Source organism: Crocuta crocuta, unplaced genomic scaffold, assembly GCF_008692635.1.
Source record: "Crocuta crocuta isolate KB4526 unplaced genomic scaffold, BGI_CrCroc_1.0 scaffold31, whole genome shotgun sequence".
In the NCBI taxonomy this organism is placed as follows: Eukaryota; Metazoa; Chordata; class Mammalia; order Carnivora; family Hyaenidae; genus Crocuta; species Crocuta crocuta.
The window spans coordinates 3,563,498-3,583,303 of NW_027528362.1; the positions used below are offsets into that span (position 1 = coordinate 3,563,498).

At 38.4% G+C, this 19,806-nt stretch overlaps 1 protein-coding gene across 1 annotated transcript in view; it reads left to right on the forward strand.

The window, feature by feature from the left end:
* TM9SF2 (transmembrane 9 superfamily member 2) overlaps nucleotides 1-19,806 on the forward strand; it is a 64,319-nt gene that overhangs the window by 3,876 nt on the left and 40,637 nt on the right. Inside the window, exons 2-3 of the mRNA XM_077753887.1 lie at nucleotides 15,510-15,577; nucleotides 18,271-18,364. Coding sequence (XP_077610013.1) covers nucleotides 15,510-15,577; nucleotides 18,271-18,364 — 162 coding nt within the window. The remainder of the gene's footprint in view (nucleotides 1-15,509; nucleotides 15,578-18,270; nucleotides 18,365-19,806) is intronic.

The window sequence follows — 19,806 nt, forward strand, 5'->3', positions numbered from 1 at the left end:
GGCAAGAAGCAATTTTATATTTCTATTTAATATTGCCACATTTCTTTCAAAAAAGGTAGGTTTGATTTACATGCCTTTAGCTAAATGATTCAATGTCTCCACAATATTTTATCATTTTTATTTATCAGTTTATTAACTACACGATGGTACCAAAAACTTTTTTTTAATGTTTATTTATTTGAGAGAGAGAGTGTGTGTGTGTGCGCGCGCGCGCGCGCGCATGTGTGGGTGTACATGTGCGTGCAGGGGAGGGGCAGAGGGAGAGAGAATCCCAAGGACGCTTTGCGCTGTCAGCTCAGAGCCTGACTCAGGGTTGGATCCCACAAACCCTGAGATCATGACCTGGGCAGAAATTGAGTTGGATTCTCAACTGACTTAGCCAGCCAGGTGCCCTGGTACTGCAAACGTTTTTTGTTTTTTTTTTTTTTTAATTAAAAAAGTTTTTTTTACCGTTTATTTATTTTTGAGAGACAGAGACAGAGTGTGAGAGGGGGAGAGGCAGAGAAAGAGGGAGACACAGAATCCGAAGCAGGCTCAGGCTCTGAGCTCCCAGCACAGACCCTGACATGGGAGTCAACCCCATGAACCATGAGATCATGAAGTCGACTGAGCTGAAGTCGAAGCTCAACCGACTGAGCCACCCAGGTCCTCTGGTACCAAGAACATTTTTTTGTTATTTTTAAAAAATATTTACTTATTTTTGAGGGAGACAGAGACAGAGCGCAAGCAGGGGAGGAGCAGAGAGAGAGGGAGACACAGAATCCAAAGCAGGCTGCAGGTTCTAAGCTGTCAGCACAGAGCCCGAAGCTTGGCTTGAACCCACAGACTGTGAGATCATAACCTGATCTCACTTGATTGAGCCACTCAGGTGCCCCCCTGAAAACATTTTTAATGCTGTATTGCTTTCATTGCTCTTAAGGTTTCTCTTTTTTTTTCCTCTTTGTCTTTTGTTGTTAGCTTTTGAAACTGTAGTAATAAAGGCTTAAACTGTGGTATTCTTTTCCTCTGGAATCCATTTTACTTTCTTAAAATCAAGGGATGATGTATTGACTACCATAAATAGAATAAAGCTCTGATCAGAAGTTAATAAATCTTCACAGTAAAATGTGCAGTTCTATTTTGCAAAGGTTTGGATCATCTCTCTTAGCTGCTGCATCCTGTTTAGCTTTAGATTGAGTCTTCAGTGTGCTGAGTGGCTTTCTGATGGCTAATAGCTGATTAGTGAGCAGTTCACAGGTGCTGCATTTAACTTTCAATTAATTGTTGGCTTGTTAACCTGAAATCAGGCTGAACAACTAAACTCTCCAAAACATCTGCCACTTTTTTTACTCTTTATGGATTGTGTTCTTAGATGAAAGGTTATGATTTTCTTTCCTGTCCCAGAAGGAAAAATCACCAAATATTCCCCATTGTGTGTGTGTGTTATTAAAAAAAGAATGTTGAAGTAATTAGTTTAACAACTTTTTGATAAAAATGAAACAATCATATGCTTTTAAATTTGTAGTTGACATACAATGTTACATTAGTTTCAGGTGTGCAACATAGTAATTAGACAGGTCTGTAACTCTTATCATACAATACTGTTACAGCCCCACTGACTGTGTTCTCCGTGCTGTACCTTTCAACCCTGTGACTTACTCATTCTGTCTCACTCCATAACTGGCAGCCTGCACCTTTCACTCCATCCATTTTGCCCAACACCACATCCCCTTCCTCTCTGGCAGCTACCAATTTGTTCTTTGTATTTATGGATGTTTCTGCTTCTTTTTTGTTGTTTATTCCTTTGGTTTTCGTTTTTAGATTCCAATATGAGTAAAATCACACAGTCTTTCTTTGTCTGACTTACTTCACTTAGGATAATACCCACTCAGTTCATCCATTTTATTGCAGATGGCAAGATCTCATTCTCTTTTATGGCTAAGTAATATTCTGTGTGTGTGTGTGTTTGTGTACACCACATTTTCTTTATCCATTCATGTACAGATGGGGACTTAGGTTGCTTCCATATCTTGGCTATTGTAAATAATGCTACAATAACCATCGGGTACATATATATTTTCAAATTAATGTTTTTGTTTTTTGTTTTTTGTTTTTTTAGGTAAATGCCTAGTAGTACAATTACTGGATTGTATGGTATGTCTATTTTTAATTTTTTGAGGAACCTCCGTCCTTTTTTTCCACAGTTCCACTGTTCCACCGATAGTGCACGAAGGTTCTTTTTTCTCCACATCCGTGACCAGCGTTTGTTGTTTCTTGTCTTTTTTATTTTGGCAGGTGTGAGGTGATATCTCATTGTGATTTTGATTTCATTTCCCTGATGATGAGTGATGTTGAGCATCTTGTCATGTGTCTGTTGGCCATCTGTATGTCTTGGAAAAATGTCTGTTCAGGTCCTCTGCCCATTGTTTAAGTGGGTTATTTTGGCTTTTTGGTGTTACATCTTATGAGTTTTTTATATGCCTCATTTATTTAAAAACATGTTTTTAATGATTATTTATTTTTGAGAGAGAGACAGAGTGAATGGGGGAGGGGCAGAGAGAGAAGGATACACAGAGTTCAAAGCTGGCTCCAGGCTCTGAGCTGTCAGCACAGAACCCAACATGGGGCTCAAACTCATGAACCTCGAGATCATGACCTGAGCCAAAGTCAGACACTCAACTGGCTGAGCCCCCAGGTGCTCCATGTTCTTTATATATTTTAGGTAATAATCTCTTAAAGGATATATTTTCTCACATTCAGTAGGTTGTCTTTTCATTTTGTTCGTTTCCTTTCCTTTCATTTTGTTTGTTTTACTTTACAAAGCAAAAGCTTTGTGTTTTGGTGTAGTGCCTATAGTTTATTTTTGCTTTTTTTCCCCTCCCTTCCCTGAGGAAATATATCTATAAATACATTGCTAAGAGCGATGTCAAAGAGATTGCTGCCTATGTTTTCTTCTAAGAGTTTTATGGTTTTAGGTTTTACATTTAGGTCTTTAATCTATTTTGAGTTTCTTTTTGTGTATGGTATAAGAGAGTGGTCCAGTTTTCTAAGCACCACTTGTTGAAGAGACTGTCTTTTCCCCATTGTAAATTCTTGCCTCCTTTGTTGTAAATTAATTAACCATATAAGCGTGGGCTTATTTCTGGGTCCTCCATCCTGTTATATTGATCTGTATCTCTCTCTCTTTGTGCCGGGATCATACTGTTTTGATTACTGTAGCTTTGCAATATGTCCTGAAATCAGGGATTGTGTTGCCTCCAGCTCTGTACTTTTCCAGATTGGTTTGGCTGTTCAGAGACTTTTGTAGTTCCGTATGAATTTTAGGTTTAATTGTTCTAGTTCTGTGAAAAATACTATTGGTACTTTGATAGGGATTATGTTGTGTCTGTAGATTGCTTTAGATAGTATGGACATTTTTTTTAATGTTTATTTTTGAGAGGGTGCAAGCAGGGGAAGGGCAGAGAAAGAGGGACAGGATCCAAAGCGGGCTATGCTTCGACAGCAGTGAGTCCATTGTGGAGCTTGAACTCAGAAACCACGAGATCATGACCTGCGCCAAAGTCCGATGCTCAACCGACTGAGCCACCTAGGTGCCCTGAGGTAGTATGAGCATTTTAACAATATTCTTCCTGTCCATAAGCATGATGTATCTTTCTGTTTGTTTGTGTCATCTTTAGTTTCTTTCAGCAGTGTTGTATGGTTTTCAGAGTGCAGGTCTTTTACCTTCTTGGTTAAGTTTATTTCTAGGTATTTTACTCTTTTCGGTGTAATTGTAAATATCACTGTTTTCTTAATTTCCCTTTCTGCCACTTTATTATTAGTGAATAGGAATGCAACAGATTACTGTTTATTTATTTATTTTGTGTCCTACACACTTAGTGAATTCATTTATTCTAATAGTTTTTTGGTGGAATCCTTAAGGTTTCATGTACAGTATCATGCTGTCATAGTAACAGTTTTACCAGAATTGTACTTTTTTCTTTTTTTCAGAATTGTACTTTTTTTAAATGTTTATTTACTTTTGAGAGAGACAGAGTGTGGACTGGCGAGGGGCAGAGAGAGGGAGACACGGACGGAGTCTGAAGCAGGCTCCAGGCTCTGAGCTGTCAGCCCAGAACCAGATGCAGGGCTTAAACTCACGAACCACGAAATCAGGACTTGAGCCGAAATCAGACTCCTAACCAGCTAAGCCACCTGAGTGTCCCCAGAATCATACTTTTAAATGTCTTTTCTTGGTAGTTATTTTTAGAAATGTTTAATAAATTGTCTTGTTATTTTGGGAACAGTTGCCTATAAATCTGGAATAAGTAAAATTTAAGAGAACAGTTCTAAATGTTGCTTTGAACAGATACAATGTATATTTACTTGTTTTAATTTGACCATAGACATAGTTTGAAGGTTTTGAAATGTCTAAAAAATATATGATTACACATGAACTTCCTGATACAAAAATTGATATATAGTTACTTCTTGGTATTTAGTTTCATGTTATCAGAGTTTTCTTCCGAATAAGAGATTGACTCTTAGCTTCTGGAAACTAATCAGTGTATGTGGGCTACTGATATTGTTTTATATATGAAATTTGGCATTGGAATGATTTTGACTATGATAAATTTCACAGTCTAACAACTTTTTCCTTTCTGTGAAAAAGTAAATGGAGCTTAGAAAGTTTGCTTTCATAAATTACATTTTTGAGTAAAATTATTTTAAAACTGATTGTTCTGTGGCACTTGGGTCGCTCAGTTGATGAAGCATCTGGCTCTTGATTTTGGCTCAGCTCATGATCTCCCAGGTTTGTGAGTTCAAGCCCCACAGTGGGACTGACAGCGCAGAGCCTGCTTAGGCTCCCCCCCCCTTTGCCCCTCCCCTGATTTCTCTCTGTCTCTCTCTCTCAATATAAATAAATAAGCTTTAAAAAACTGTGGTTATTCATTATAGTGCATTTGGGAGCTAGGATTGGGAAAGCAGGCGAGGTCAGTACGGATAAAATACCGCCCTGCTGTTGGCTCTCCCCAAAGGGCAGCCCTTCCAGAGGTGTGTATTTGAACACGTGAAACAAAGCCACAGACGTGTGCTTCATACCCCATGCCCCCACATACTCACAGAGACACACCCAAATTCTAGATACTGGTCTGTGCTCTCTGGGTCTCAGAGCCCAGTTCTTGAAGCTCCTACTTCCTGTTCTTCCTCACACTTTTTTTTTAAAAATCAGTATCCTTTTAGAAAGTGTTGGAGTTAATTGTAGCTACTTTAAATGTGCTCTACAAAGTTTTTCTTTGTTACCATTAAAATTAAGTATTGATGAAAGCCTTTGTAGGAAACTTTTGAAATATTTTTTCTTTGTTCTTCTCAACTTTCAAACCTATTTATTTCCCTATGCTAATAACAACAATAAAAATTACAATTTGTGTACTTTGTGTGTGTCTTAGTTAATTTTCTGAACAATTTTGTGATTTGTAAATGGGGAAACTGACACTGGATAAGATGTAGCAACCCTCTCAAGTGTATATACCTAGCAAGTGGTGAAGGGAAGATGCAGCTCCTAGAGTGTGATTTTGACTGTGATTTTGACATTGGGGCGCTGCTGTATCTTTCACACTGAGTACTTGCTACCTCTTCTGCCTTACTCTGGAGATCCCTGGCTTCTACAATGAATGCAGTTTTAACCTATGTAACCAATTTTTGAGTAGTCAGATTTTGTATTTATTCCTTTCTTTGATACAATCTGAAATTGAAATTTTATTTTTTAGTGAAGTAGGGATAAAAGGAAGAACGTTAGTGTCTTAGGATATCAGCTTCTGGGCATTGCTGGTCAGATAACTCAAGAGTTCATGAGCATCCATTTATGAGTTCCAGCATTTCCACTGGGTTTGTTTTATTACATCTCAGTTAAGGTTTCCCTGTGGAAGTTTTCCCACTGTGGACTCCCAATATTAAGCAGTTGAAATGCCCATAGTTTTCCTCTTCTGTGGCTGTGCCTTGATATGTCAAACCCTTTTATGAGTATTCAGTTGCTTTGATTCTTATTCAAAGTCATATTTCTTCTCTATTTCTTTGTACCTTGAAAACCAGTCATGGGTGTGGGGTTACGATAGATGTGATGGCAGGGAAGGTGGAGTAAGAGCAAAACAAAGGAACAAGGAAATGGGGAAAATGCGGTTCCGTGGCATGGCGCACATGGCTCAAACAATAAAACAAAGTATAGTTGTGACCAAAGCTGGGATTGCCTGTAGACTGGACAGATTAGGGCCAGAAATCAAATTGTACATTTGGGGAAGGAAAGGATTTAGAAGGGAGACCAGAGCACTCTAAATTAAGTAAACTGCTTACAGAAAACATTTCTTAGGGTGGGATTGGTTTAGGACTTACATGTAATTTCCTTAAAATGTTTACTGTTGTCACACCTTTTCATGCTGATAATAACTCTGGGACATTTTGAAAGTGGCAATGTGAAGTAAGTAACCTTTAAAGCACTTTCTAGTCATGTCAGTGGTATTTGGAATTGGCTGTCTCCAGTTCAGGCAGATTCCAGGAGATGGACTTAATTAACTTTGGGATGGGAAATAAAGATGTTTAGAGTGGAAAGTGACCATAAAATTAATCATATATTATCATTTTATAGCACATTGCTGTTTTAATGATAAAAAAAAAACCCTAAATCCCTCGGAGATTCAGTAACTACCTAAGAACTTATAAATAACGTTGTCACTTTTTTTCTTTTCCTTTCTTGAATCTATGTCTTATCTCTCCATCTGGATTAGAAATTCTTTGAGGGCGGGGCGCCTGAGTGGCTCAGTTGGTTGAGCGTCCAACTTCAGCTCAGGTCATGATCTCACGGTTCGTGGGTTCGAGCCCCGCGTCAGGCTCTGTCCTTACAGCTAGCTCAAAGCCTGGAGCCTGCTTCGGATTCTGTATCTCCCTCTCTCTCTCACCCTCCCCTGCTCACGCTGTCTCTCTCAGAAATAAATAAAAACATTAAGAAATAAAATAAAGTACATAACTAATTAAAATGTATTTAAAAAAATTCTTTGAAGGCAAGTATTCATGTCTTTTGTATTATATCACTCACAAGGTCTAGTGTTGTGGGCATTAAATAAATGTGTTGAGTGAATGACTTTCTCGTGGTTGTTCAGGATTTTTTGTTCTTGTGAATTTCAAATTCTGTTTCCTCCTATTTAATACCTACTTTGAAGTCATCTTTTCTTCCTAGAACAGCTTTCCGCACTAAATGTTAATCTTTCATCTTTATTTCTTATTGCTTTGATTTGGCTTTTGTCCCTGAAGTCTACTCTCAACTTTTAAAGCCTTTTCTTTTTCCAGCTTTTAATTGTGACACTTTTCAAAATTTAAAAAAGTTGATGGAATAGTATAATAATTACCTGTATATCTGTCTAGACCTCTGGAGCCAATAGTTGTTTATATTTTTCCTATTTGTGTATTTATATTTTTTAGGGATAAATGTCATAATGTTTATAGCAAACTTTTGCCTTTTTCAAACCACATAAACTTATTCCAATTTTTAACATTTTCTCTACTGCCATATTACAAGGATTTTATTCTTAAGATATTTTAAAAATGTTTGTTTATTTGGAGTAAGAGACGAGGGGAATGTGAGAGGGAAGAGAGAATCCCAAGCAGGCTCCATGCCGTCTGTGCAGAAACACATGTGGGGCTTGATCTCATGACTGTGAGATTGTGGCCTGAGCCAAAATTGAGAGTTGGACGCTTAACCAACTGAGCCACCCAGATGCCCCCTTAAAATAGTTTTGAAATTTCCTGTTTCAGTATAAGAATTGATATTTAAGATAGAGATTCATAAATGTAGCTTATTTACAAATATGTTGTAAATTGCTCTTTATTTTTTCATTTTTAAGAAAGGGTGCAAGTGAGTGAGGGGCAGAGAGAGAGGGAGAGAGAACCCTATGAGGGGCAGAGAGAGGGAGAGAGAGAAGCAGGTCTCACCCAAAATGGGGCTCAAGCTCACCTGAAGCAGGGCTAGAACTCATGAACCTTGAGATCATGGCCTGAGCTGAGTTGTGGTGCCTAATCAACTGATCCACCCAGGCGCCCAGCTCTGTTTCTTGTTAAAGATATCATTAATTGTAATTTATACTTCCTGGCATGTTGTGAGACAATAATTCTCAAATTTTCAGATTCTTACAATCTAAAGGAAGAATGAAAGTGCCCCAGAATAGCCAAGATGAAATGAATATCCCAGGTGTGTTTTGATTAGTTTACTGAATAATAGGAAAAAGTCCATAATTTCAGTGATATCTGTGATAAACTTTCCTGTAAAAGTAAGTGTGAAAAAGTGTGGTAAGAGACATGAAGGATGAGACGTAGAGAACTGAGAACAGCAGAGATTAAAATTGATGGTAGTAGCACTTGAGTTCACTTACTGTTTTGAGTTGGCAGTCCAGTGTTTTAACTTACTACCTTGTCTTAAAGTAGAGCAAGTAATCCCTAGTTCATAAGGCTATTGTGAGACTCGGGCTTGATAACTCTTACCTTCCCCTGCCCTAGACTAATAGCTAAGAAGAGGGTAATGAATAGGCATAAAGGGTAGATGAGAAGGCTGTTGTCTTAGTGTCCTTTAATGGGAGGGAGGAGAAACTCTCCACATTATCCTTATACTAACAAATACTCAAATCCAGGAATGTCCATTTACTCGGAAATAACAGTAGTAGCTATGCTTATTTAGTCATTATCTTACAATTCTTGTGCACCAGCTGTAGGCCAGCTTGTGTATCATTATCTGTTTTATTGTCACCTCATTCATTTCTCAAATTCAAAATTACTACTTGATGAAAAGCACATATTTATTAAAAGTAAACTTAGGATTTGAAATGAACTCAGCAGTCTGGTGCTATACAGCCTCCGGTCTGAAGTTGTATTCCCCACTTAAGTGTTGAGTGTAAAAATAAATTTTGTTTTTAAGTGAAAGATTTGTGAGAAGGATTGTGCTTTGGAGTTTGCTATTGGAAAATTTTGTGGGCAGCCTTTTAAATCACAAAGCAAACCTAAAACATAAGCTTTGTAATACCTTTGTTATTAGGATTAGAATCCAAAGCTACCTCACCAGATTGGGAAACGTTGACAGATGAGATATTAAATAAAATCCCAAGGATAAGATGAGTAGAAACTAATAATGTGCAAATAAGAAAATAGGAAGGGGAAGGGTTTGTGGGTCTTGCGCTGTAGACCAAAATGAGTATGTATGTGAGACTAAGTGATACTAAATTATGTAAACAGAAGACTAACATGACATCTGGAAGAAAAATTTTCCTGACTTGTAGAGTTTATTCAAACACTTAACAGTGGATTTAGAGGGAGCCAGTGAATGTGATTTCTAAAATTTTGACAAGATTGTCTTTTAAAAAGATTAAATTGGAATTTAAACTGATATGGGTTACCTTGGGCAGAGTACGGTAGGCAGTAAATTCATGGTGAATGGTGAAATTCATGGGAGATAGAGACAGACTTCCCAGACAAGTGCTTGAGGCTAATTTGGGTCTTAAATTTGGCAAAGAGAATGCACTTGAGATGTTTCAAGGTGCCAGTAGTATTAAGTTGCCACGTGTAACACAGTGTAAAGTCAGTGGGACTGTATTTCCTGGAGTGCTCTTGAAGAGAGCAAAGAGCAGAGTGCCTGGGTGGCTCAGTCTGTTAAGCATCTGACTTTGGCTTAGGTCCATCTCACCACGTGTGAGCTCGAGCCCCCCCCATCAGGCTCTCTGCTGTCAGTGTGGAGCCCCCTTTGGATCCTATCTATCTCTCTCTGCCCCCATACACTGGCGTTCTCTCTCTCAAAAGTAAACATTTTAAAAAGAGAGAGCAAAAAGTAAATTATTTTGACCATAGGCAAGTTAAAAAGGTATATTTGAAGAAAACCAATTAATATATTTTTGAGATGATGAGCTGTGAGCTATCATTTATAGAACATAGGAAAGAGGTGAAGAGTATCATTGAAGAATTTATGCTTATGGCCAAAAGGCTAATGAAAAAACAATGTAATTCTATACATACATGACACTTTGATGTCTAAACCTTGAATTTTGCCTGTAATTTTTTTAATGTTTATTTTTGAGGGGGAGAGAGAGGGACCCAGGACGAGTAGGGGATGGGCAGAGAGTGACAGAGACACGGAATCTGAGGCAGGCTCCAGGCTCCGCATCGTCAGCACAGATCCCGACGCCGGGCTCAAACCTATGAACTGTGAGATCATGACCTGAGCCAAAGTCGGATACTCAGCCAACTGAGCCACCCAGGCATTCCTCTGCCTGTAATTCTTAATGACATACCTTTTAAGAACGATATGAGAGTAGGGTGAGGTCCTGAGAAAAGCAGCTGGCATGATCAAGGAGATAATTCAAAAGATTAAGACCTTTCCGTTTTCAAAGATTAATTCTCAGAGGGGATAGGAGAAAAGTCAGAAACTGAAAATACTGTCTTCCCTCAGTGTATAATTCTGTAGCTAAAAGATGTGTCATGAAACTTCAGAGTGAACATCATAGGCTAAAGTAAAAATTCTTGTCTCATCCATTGAGTAGAGGTGGAAGAAAATTTTACCTTAAATTTATATGCCCTTGAACAGTACCCTGAAATTTTTCACATGGCAACAGCCCTTTGAACCCTGTGTCCTATTTTGGGTTCTCTAAGATGTTAATTTATGGAATACTGGAAAAATAGCCAGAAAGCACAGCTCAAGGATGGTCCAGTGCAGCTTGCAGACTGCTTTTATAGTACCCTTGAGCTAAACGTTGTATTTATATTTTTAAGTAATAGGGAAAAAAATTGAAAGAATAATGTTTAGTGATGAATGGAAATTACATGAAAATCGAATTTCAGTGCCTATAAATGAAGTTTTATTGGGCTACGGCTGCACTCACTCACCTGTGTAACATCCAAGGCTGCTTTCATGCTGTACAGTGGCAGAGACTGTAAACTTTAAAGCCTAAAGTGATTACTCTCGGGCCTTTTAAGACGTTTGCTGATTTCTGGGATAGACTAACAACTTTATTTTTCCACGTAAAGGAAAGATTGTAGTGAATAGAATAAAAAATAATAAGTATATGAAAAGAGTATATCAGTGGTACTATATACCAGCAACATTTCTGTTACTGTGCTTTCTTTTTTTTTTAATTTTTTTTTAATGTTTTATTTATTTCTAGGAGAGAGAGAGAGAGAGAGCGTGAGTAGGGGAGGGCCAGAGAGAGAGGGAGTCACAGACTGAAACAGGCTCCAGGCTCTGATCTGGCAGCCAGCACAGAGCCCGACGCGGGGCTCGAACCCACGAACCGCGAGATCATGACCTAAGCGAAAGTCGGATGCTTAACCTACTAAGCCGCCCAGGCGCCCGTTACTGTGCTTTCTAATACAGAAGCCATTAGCCTCCTGTGACTTTTTAAATATAATTAAAATTAAAACAATTCAACTCTTTAACTCTGGTAACCACATTTTAAGTGACAGATGGTCACATGTGTATTTGACAGTGCAGATAAGAATATTTCCATTATTGGGGTACCGGGGTGGCTCAGGAGCCAAGAGCCAAGAGCGTCCCACTCTTGATTTTGGCTCAGGTCACGATCTCATAGTAGTGAGAATGAGCCCTGAGTAGTGCTCTGTGCTGACAATGTGGAGCCTGCTTAGGATTTTCTCTCCCCCTTCTCTCTCTGCTCCTCCCCTGCTCTCTCTCAAAATAAATAAAATAAACTAAAAAAGGAAATTAATAAAGTTAACATTAAAAAAAAAAGAATATTTCCATCCTTGCTTAAAGTCCTGTTGGACATTGCTGCATAATAGTAAGTACTTAATACTTTGTACCAAGCACTACTCTGGAATCTTCTTAAAACAGCTTGAAGCAGAAGTTATAATTACTTCTATTCTACAAATGAGAAAACTGAGTGAAGTGAAGAAACTTACTATCACACAGCTAGTAAATGTCGTTTTTAGGATTTAAACTCAGGCAGCGTAGCTTCAGAGTCCCCACTCTTGATTACTTTGTACTGAATGAAGTTGAAAGTAAGGAATAGGCTTAATTGTGGCACAAGGGATTCAGCTTCTGTGGTGAAAATGTGACTCTTCAGATTTTGAAACTCAAAACCTAGAAAATTATATAGAATATAATAGCTGTGTTTATCCCTAAAAAAATCTAGAAATGTGAACTGGATTAGCTTTTTAGGGACCTTTCTGTCTTCATTAAGATACATTAAGTAGAGTGCTTGAATTCTGAAGTATCTTCAAAGCAGTTGTTGACCTCTTATAATTAGTGAAAATTATCTTGGCAGAGTAAGCCATCAACTGGGAATTTTGCCTTCACAACAGTTGCCTATATTTGTGTTAATTACTCAAGCATTCTGTAATGCTTAAATGTCGTGTCCCATTATCTTTCTAGCCAAAATTTAGACCAATGATAAAGAATGTTTTATGCAAGGACACACAGTTAAATTTTTTGTGTATGTTTGAGACAGTGTTGCCATTGAGTAATTTCATTTGCTTATAATTTTAGGGATTGCATATGATACTGTTTTCCCTACTATTTTCAAAGTATATAGTTTTTAATGTTTTATCTTCCATTATATATCAGGAATATCAGGTGAGCATTTGTTTTAGCAGATGAGCAGTGTAGTTTAGGTATTCTCTATTCTGAATATCATTAAATTTACTTGCTTTTATTCACTTAACAAATAGATAGGACTTCATGTTTCAGGCACTGTTTTTAAATAGTTTATACATGTTAACTCATTTAATCCTCATACCTCTGTGAGGTAAATACTGTATCTCTATTTTGCAGATAAGGAACCTGAGGTGTTAAATAACTTGACCAAATAGTAAATGCTGGGATTTGAACCCAGACAAACTGGCCCTAGAGTCTGTACCCTTTGCTTTTCCAGTGGCAGTGTATTATTACTTTGTACAAACTAAAATTTAGTTTGTACATCAGACATTTTGTCTCACCTTTGGGATATTAGCAAATATAGGGGACTGCTTAGCAGTACCAGTGAACAAGATCACAATGACAAATGTGGCTTTATGCCATTCCAGGCAGCCCCATGATTCGAGTCTGGAGGCAGCCATAGCAGTCTAACTCTATTAAAATACTTGTCCAAGGTAAACAGCTCCTATGTAAATGTTTTTGGTTAGCACATAAAGTACTTCAGGGCATAAATTACTTACTGGTTTCTTCAGCTTCAACTAAAGGATTCTGTCATGAGTTGCAGTGAGCCCCTATTCAGAGTGGATATGTATTTTGGGCCCTGCAGATCTTTGAATATATCTTGGAGGCATTTGGGGAACTTCAGTAGGAAGTATGGCTTGGGCAAAAGGCATGAACAGACACTTTTCCAAAGAAGACATCTAGATGGCTAACAGACACATGAAAAGATGCCCAATATCACTCATCAGGGAAATCACAGTGAGATATCACCTTACAACTGTCAGAATGGCTAAAATTAACAACTCAGGAAACAATAGATGTTGGCGAGGATGTGGAGAAAGGGGAACCATTTTGCACTGCTGGTGGGAATGCAAACTGGTGCAGCCACTCTGGAAAACAGTGTGGAGATTCATCAAAAAATTAAGAATAGAATTGCCCTACAACCCAGCAATTGCACTATTAAGTATTTATCCAGAGAATACAAAAATGCTGTTTTGAAGGGGCACATGCACGCCAATGTTTATAGCAGTGCTATCGACAATAGCCAAAGTATGGAGAGAACCCAAATGTCCATCAACTGATGAATGGATAAAGACGATATGGGGTGCCTGGGTGGCTCCGTTGGTTACGGGTGTGACTTCGCCTCGGGTCATGATCTCATAGTTTGGGAGTTTGAGCCCCACTTCGGGCTCTGCTGTCAGTGCAGAGTCCATTTCAGATCCCCTGTCCGTCTCTCTCTCTTACTCTCTCTCACAAAAATAAACATTAAAAAAAAAAAGATACGGGGAGTGTGTGTGTGTGTGTGTGTGTGTGTGTGTGTGTAATGGAATATTAATTGGTGATCAGAAAGAATGAAATCTTGACATTTGTAACAACACGGATGGAAGTAGAATATATTATGCTAAGCAAAATAAGTTAGTTGGAGAAAGATAAGTATCATGATTTCACTCATGGAATTTAAGAAACAAAACAGGTGAACATAAGGGAAGGGAAGGAAAAATAAGATAAAAACAGAGAAGCAAACCAGAAAAGACTCTTTTGTTTTAAATAATTCTTTAAAGTTTATTTTATTTATTTTGAGAGAGATTGCATGCACAGCAGGGGCAGAGAGAGAGAGAGGGAGAGAGAATCCCAAGGAGGCTCCACACCATCAGCATGGAGCCTGTTTTGGGGCTCAAACTTACCAACCATGAGATCATGACCTGAGCCTGAGCTGAACCCAGGAGTCGGACATTTAACCAACTGAGCCACCCAGGTACCCCCAAAAGAAACTCTAAAATACAGAGAATAAACTGAGGGGTGCTGGAGGGGTGCTGGGTAGGAGGATAGGCTAAATGGCTGACAGGCATTAGGAGGGCATGTGTTGGGATGAGCACTGCATGTTGTGTGTAAGTGATGAGGCACTAAATTCTACCCCTGAAACCATAATTACACTATATGTTAACTGATTGGGATTTAAATAATAAATTGAAAGAAAAAAGCTGAACTGTAAAAAAAAAAAAAAAGAAATATGGCTTTAAATTAGCCTATGTAGAGGCACCTGGGTGGCTTAGTTGGTTAAGCGTCCGACTTTCCCTTAGGTCATGATCTCGCGGTTCGTGGGTTCGAGCCCCGCGTCGGGCTCTGTGCTGGCTGCCAGCTCAGAGCCTGGAGCCTGTTTCAGTCTGTGACTCCCTCTCTCTCTCTGACCCTCCCCTGCTCATGCTCTCTCTCTCTCTCTCTCCTAGAAATAAAAAAAAAAAAAACATTAAAAAAAAATAAATTAGCCTGTGTATTTCCTAGGAAGGTGATAGAACATTTCTCCTCTTGCCCCATCATAGAACTTGATTTGGTCTTTGTGAATTTCTTCACTGTTGTTACCTTTGTAGTTCAGCATTCTCCGTTTGAATCAGAGAGGCCCTCCAAAGTTAGATCATCTTTCCATCGTCTGTCTCCTATCTGCTTAAGAGCAATGATTATATTTCTAGTATAGTTGATCTGGATATTTCTTCTCACTTGGAAGCATTTCTTCACTGCTGTGAGAATGTTTAAGAAAAAGGTGTTTAAAAATAAGAATTATTTTTGTGCTGCAGAATGAAATATTGAATTTGAAAAACAGAGTTTTAAGAACAGGATCTATATTGATATGATGATTTAAATATTTTAATTTTTAAAATTTTATAACTTAAAAAGCATTTAGAAGTTATTGGTGACATTTGCAACTGAAAATATTTTGTTGTAATTTAACTGCATATAAGCCCACTCAGTGAATGGATTTATAAGAGAATGTTTAAATATCATAAAATTTTACATTTCAAGAATGTCAAATTATTTTTGAGTTCTAAGCATGATCTCCAGTTGTTTATATTCTAATTCTGTGTTTCCTCATTTTCAGGCTGAAATAGAACTATTTGTGAACAGACTTGATTCAGTGGAATCTGTTCTTCCTTATGAATACACAGCGTAAGTTTTTTAGCTTAATTTTTCTATAAAATTGTATGTAACTCGGGGTGCCTGGTTAGCTCAGTCAGTTGAGTGCCCATTGAGTGTCCAACTCTTGATTTCTGCTCAGGTCATGATCCCCGGGTCATGGGGTCGAGCCCAGCATTGGGCTCCACACTAAGCATGGATCCTGCTTAAGCTTTTCTCTCTAAGATAAAAAAATAAAATAAGGGGCGCCTGGGTGGCTCAGAAATCAAGAGCCGGAAGCTTAACTGACTGAACTACCCAGGAGCCCCAAAACCCCACACAATTTTAAAAACAAAATTCTTTTTTTTAAAAAAATGTTTGTTTATTTATTTACTTTTGAAAGAGAGAGAGAGAGAAGCATGAGCCGGGGAGGGTCAGAGAGAGAGGGAGACACAGAATCTGAAACAGGCTCCAGGCTCTGAGCTGGCTGTTAGCACAGAGCCTGACGCGGGGCTCGAACCCACGAGCCGTGATCATGACCTGAGCTGAAGTCGGATGCTTAACCAAATGAGCCACCCAGACGCTCCTTAAATGTTTATTTTTGAAAGAGAGACACAGAGTGCGAGCAGGAGAGGGGCAGAGAGAGGGAAACAGAATCTGAAGCAGGCTCCAGGCTCTGAACTATCAGCACAGAGCTCACTGTGGGGCTCAAACTCACCAATGGTGAGATCATGACCTGAGTGGAAGTCAGATGCTCAACTGAGCCACCCAGACACCTCTAAACAAAATTCTTATGTCCCTTATAATCAATCCCCAGAAATAATTGCTTTGTTTTCTGCTCTTCCACATTTTTTCTCTGCATATTCTAATTTACCTAACCACATCTGTACATTTTTGTTTTAAACAAAAGTTGTTTTGCACCTTGGTTTCCTCACCGAATCTATTACAGGCATCTTTTCATGTTAATAGACAGCTGTAGCTATCCCAGTCATTTTCATCATTGTTTATGTTTGCTTTTTTTTTTTTTTTTTTTAAAGTAAGCTCTCACCCAGTGTGGGGTATGAACTCATGAGATCAAGAGTCACATGCTCTACCTACTGAGCCAGCCAGGTGTTCCTTTATTATTTCTTTGTAGAGATTATATAAAGTTGTGTATGATTTGTTTCACTAATTCTCTGTTTATAAACATTTTATTATTTTAACTTTTTTGATATTATAAAAAATTTACATGTATATATTATGTTCATTCTTTGATCACTATATATCATATTGAGTATAAAACAGTTCCTAAATTGTAGCTGGCTTCTAAATTTCTATGGTATCTAAGAGTTTTAAAAGAAAAATGTGTGCTTACTATAGAAAAAAGCACACACCAAAAAGTGAGACTATCCTATTAGAATCCAGCTGCCTAACTATGTATAAAAAGAAAGTACATCATTCATAAATGAATGGACTATTATTTATGTAACTATTGGAGACCTGAATGCTTTTTTAAGTTTTTGTTTCTTTTGTTTTGTTAAATAAACAAACATATCTCCTGAAATCTTTGTGGGATGTGTCTGGGAAAATTCAGCGCATCTCTTACATCCACTACATGGAAAGTCTTCATTTGAGGACTTTCCAGGTCCAGTTTTGTGTGTGTGTGTGTGTGTGTGTGTGTTTAAAGATTTTATTTTTAAGTAATCTCTACATCCAACGTAAGGCTCGAACTCATAATGCCAAGATCAAGACTTGCATGCTCCACCAACTGAGCCAGCCGGGTGCCCCCACCCAGCCCATTTTTTAATCACCTAAGATTCATCTTTCTTTTGGGAATCTCATCTGTAGCCATCACTGCATGGGTCTTAAGTATTCCCATATCATTCCAGAATGAACACAGAACTCTCCTTTAATCTTCTGTAACAAAGCTGAAATTTGATTGTAATATTTAAAGCAAATTATTTTAAAATCTGGTTAATAGGGGCACCTGGGTGGCTTAGTCAATTAAGCATCTGACTTCAGCTCAGGGCGTGATCTCACGGTTTGTGGGTTTGAGCCCCACGTCGGGCTCTGTGCTGACAGCCAACTCAGAGCCTGGAACCTGTTTAAGATTCTGTATCTCCCTCTCTCTCTGATCCTCCCCTACTCACGTTGTCTGTCTGTCTGTCTGTCTCTCAGAAATAAATAAAACATTAAAAAATTTTTTTAAAATAAAATCTAGTTAATAATACAAGGGAATTAGAGAGAAGCTTATAGCTGACTGATTATGGCTTCTTCACAATTCCCTGTTCTCTAGGATCTGTCTCGCCATGCTTCTCATGTTGGGATGTGTTAGCCATTGTGTAGGGATGAGGCAGAAACCCAGGGAACTTCGACACGTCTTCCTGAAATGTTATGATTAAGTAAAGCTTTGGATTAGAAAGTGAGAACAAAAGGAGATAAGTTTGCAAAATTCACTTGAAGAAGAAAAGTATCAGTTTTATCATTGGAATGAACAAAAATAAGTGCAATGTGTTAACTCTGTAAATTCTGTAATTTACATCCTCATAAAAGATATTTAGACATCAAGGTTTTCTCAGGCATGATTTTCTGATATTTTGTCTTTTTGCTTTGGGGAGACATACATGGAGTGTGAACCTATTTCTTACTCATCTCCTAGAGCTACTGGAATGATCAGTACTAAGTTTTCTGCCCTCTAGATTGCATAGAGGCTTGATATGCCATTGTTTCCTTTTATGTGTGAAAGCTTACTTCTCCACCCGCTCCAGGTTTGATTTTTGCCAAGCATCAGAAGGAAAACGCCCATCTGAAAATCTTGGTCAGGTGTTATTTGGGGAAAGAATTGAACCTTCACCATATAAGGTTGGTATTTAGTGTTATATAAAGGTTATTTACTTGTTTCTTTCTTTCTCTTTCATTTCTTTTTTCTTTTTTCCTTACAGAAAAGCCTAAAATAACTTAGCTATTATAGCTAAAGAGGATTTCATTTGTCTTTTGGCTCTGGGAATAATTTCTTAATGTTACAGTTTCAAAGGATCCCTCTCCTCATTATATGTCACGGGTAAATTTGTCTTAACAAACCATCATGTATCAGTATTCTAAATGATGAGGTGTTGGCCTAAAGGATAGTACTCAGTGCCCTGCCTTATGTTATAGAGGGACCAGAAACCCAGCCTTCAGTCATGAAAAGTTGCCCCAGCTGCTCCAGATCTCCTTCTTCCTCTTTGAGAGAATTCATACATATTTACCTCTTCTCTCTTAGCAAGTATAGCACTACTTGGATTCCCTCATTGGGGGTTTTGGGAAGCTAACTGTTCTCTTTTGACCATTGAAAGTATATTTGGAATGTTCTCGGTATATTTTTAGGAACCAGACTAAGCACAATATAAGATATTCTCTTCAATTTATGCCCTCCATCATCACCCAGAATTATTCCTTTTTTTAAAGTTAATTATTAAAAAAAATTTTAATGTTTATTTTTTAAAGAGAGGCAGACAGACAGACAGACAGAGTGCAAGCGGGAGAGGAGCAGAGAGAATCTGAAGAGAGAAGCACAGAATCTGAAGCAGGCTCCAAGCTCTGAGGTGTCAACACAGAATCTGATGCAGGGCTTGAACCCATGAACTGCGAAATCATGACCTGAGCTGAAGTCAGACGCTTAACTGACTAAGCCACCTAGGTGCCCCTATAATATTTATTTTGAGAGAGACAGAGAGACTGCAAATGAGGGAGAGACGGTGGGGGGGAGGGTGTACGGGGAAGGAGGGAGAATCCCAAGCCGGTTTTACACTGTCAGGGCAGAGCCCAACGTGGGGCTTGATCCCATGACCGTGAGATCATGACCTGAGCTGAAATCAAGAGTTGGATGTTGGGTGGCTCAGTCAGTTGGGCATCTGACTTTGACTCAGGTCATGGTCTCACGGTTTGTGGGTTCAGGCCCTGCGTCGGCCTCTGTGCTGGCGGCTTGGAGGCTGGAGCCTACTTCCGATTCGGTGTATCCCTCTCTCTGCCCCTTGCCCGCTTGTGCTGTCTCTCTCTCTGTTTCTCAAAAATAAATAAAAATGTTTAAAAAAAAAAAAAAAAGAGTTGGATGTTCAACCAACCAAGCCATTCAGGCGGCCCCTAGAGCCTAGAATTATTCTTTTAAACACTTAAGCCTATTTTCCTTCCACTTTGCATAGTACCCTGTTCATTTTACACTGTTCTCCTGCTACACAAAGAATGATGCTCACTCTCTTTTAGAAAAATTAAACTACTTTATCATAACAGTGTATCACCATATAAAAATGTAAATGGTGCAGAAT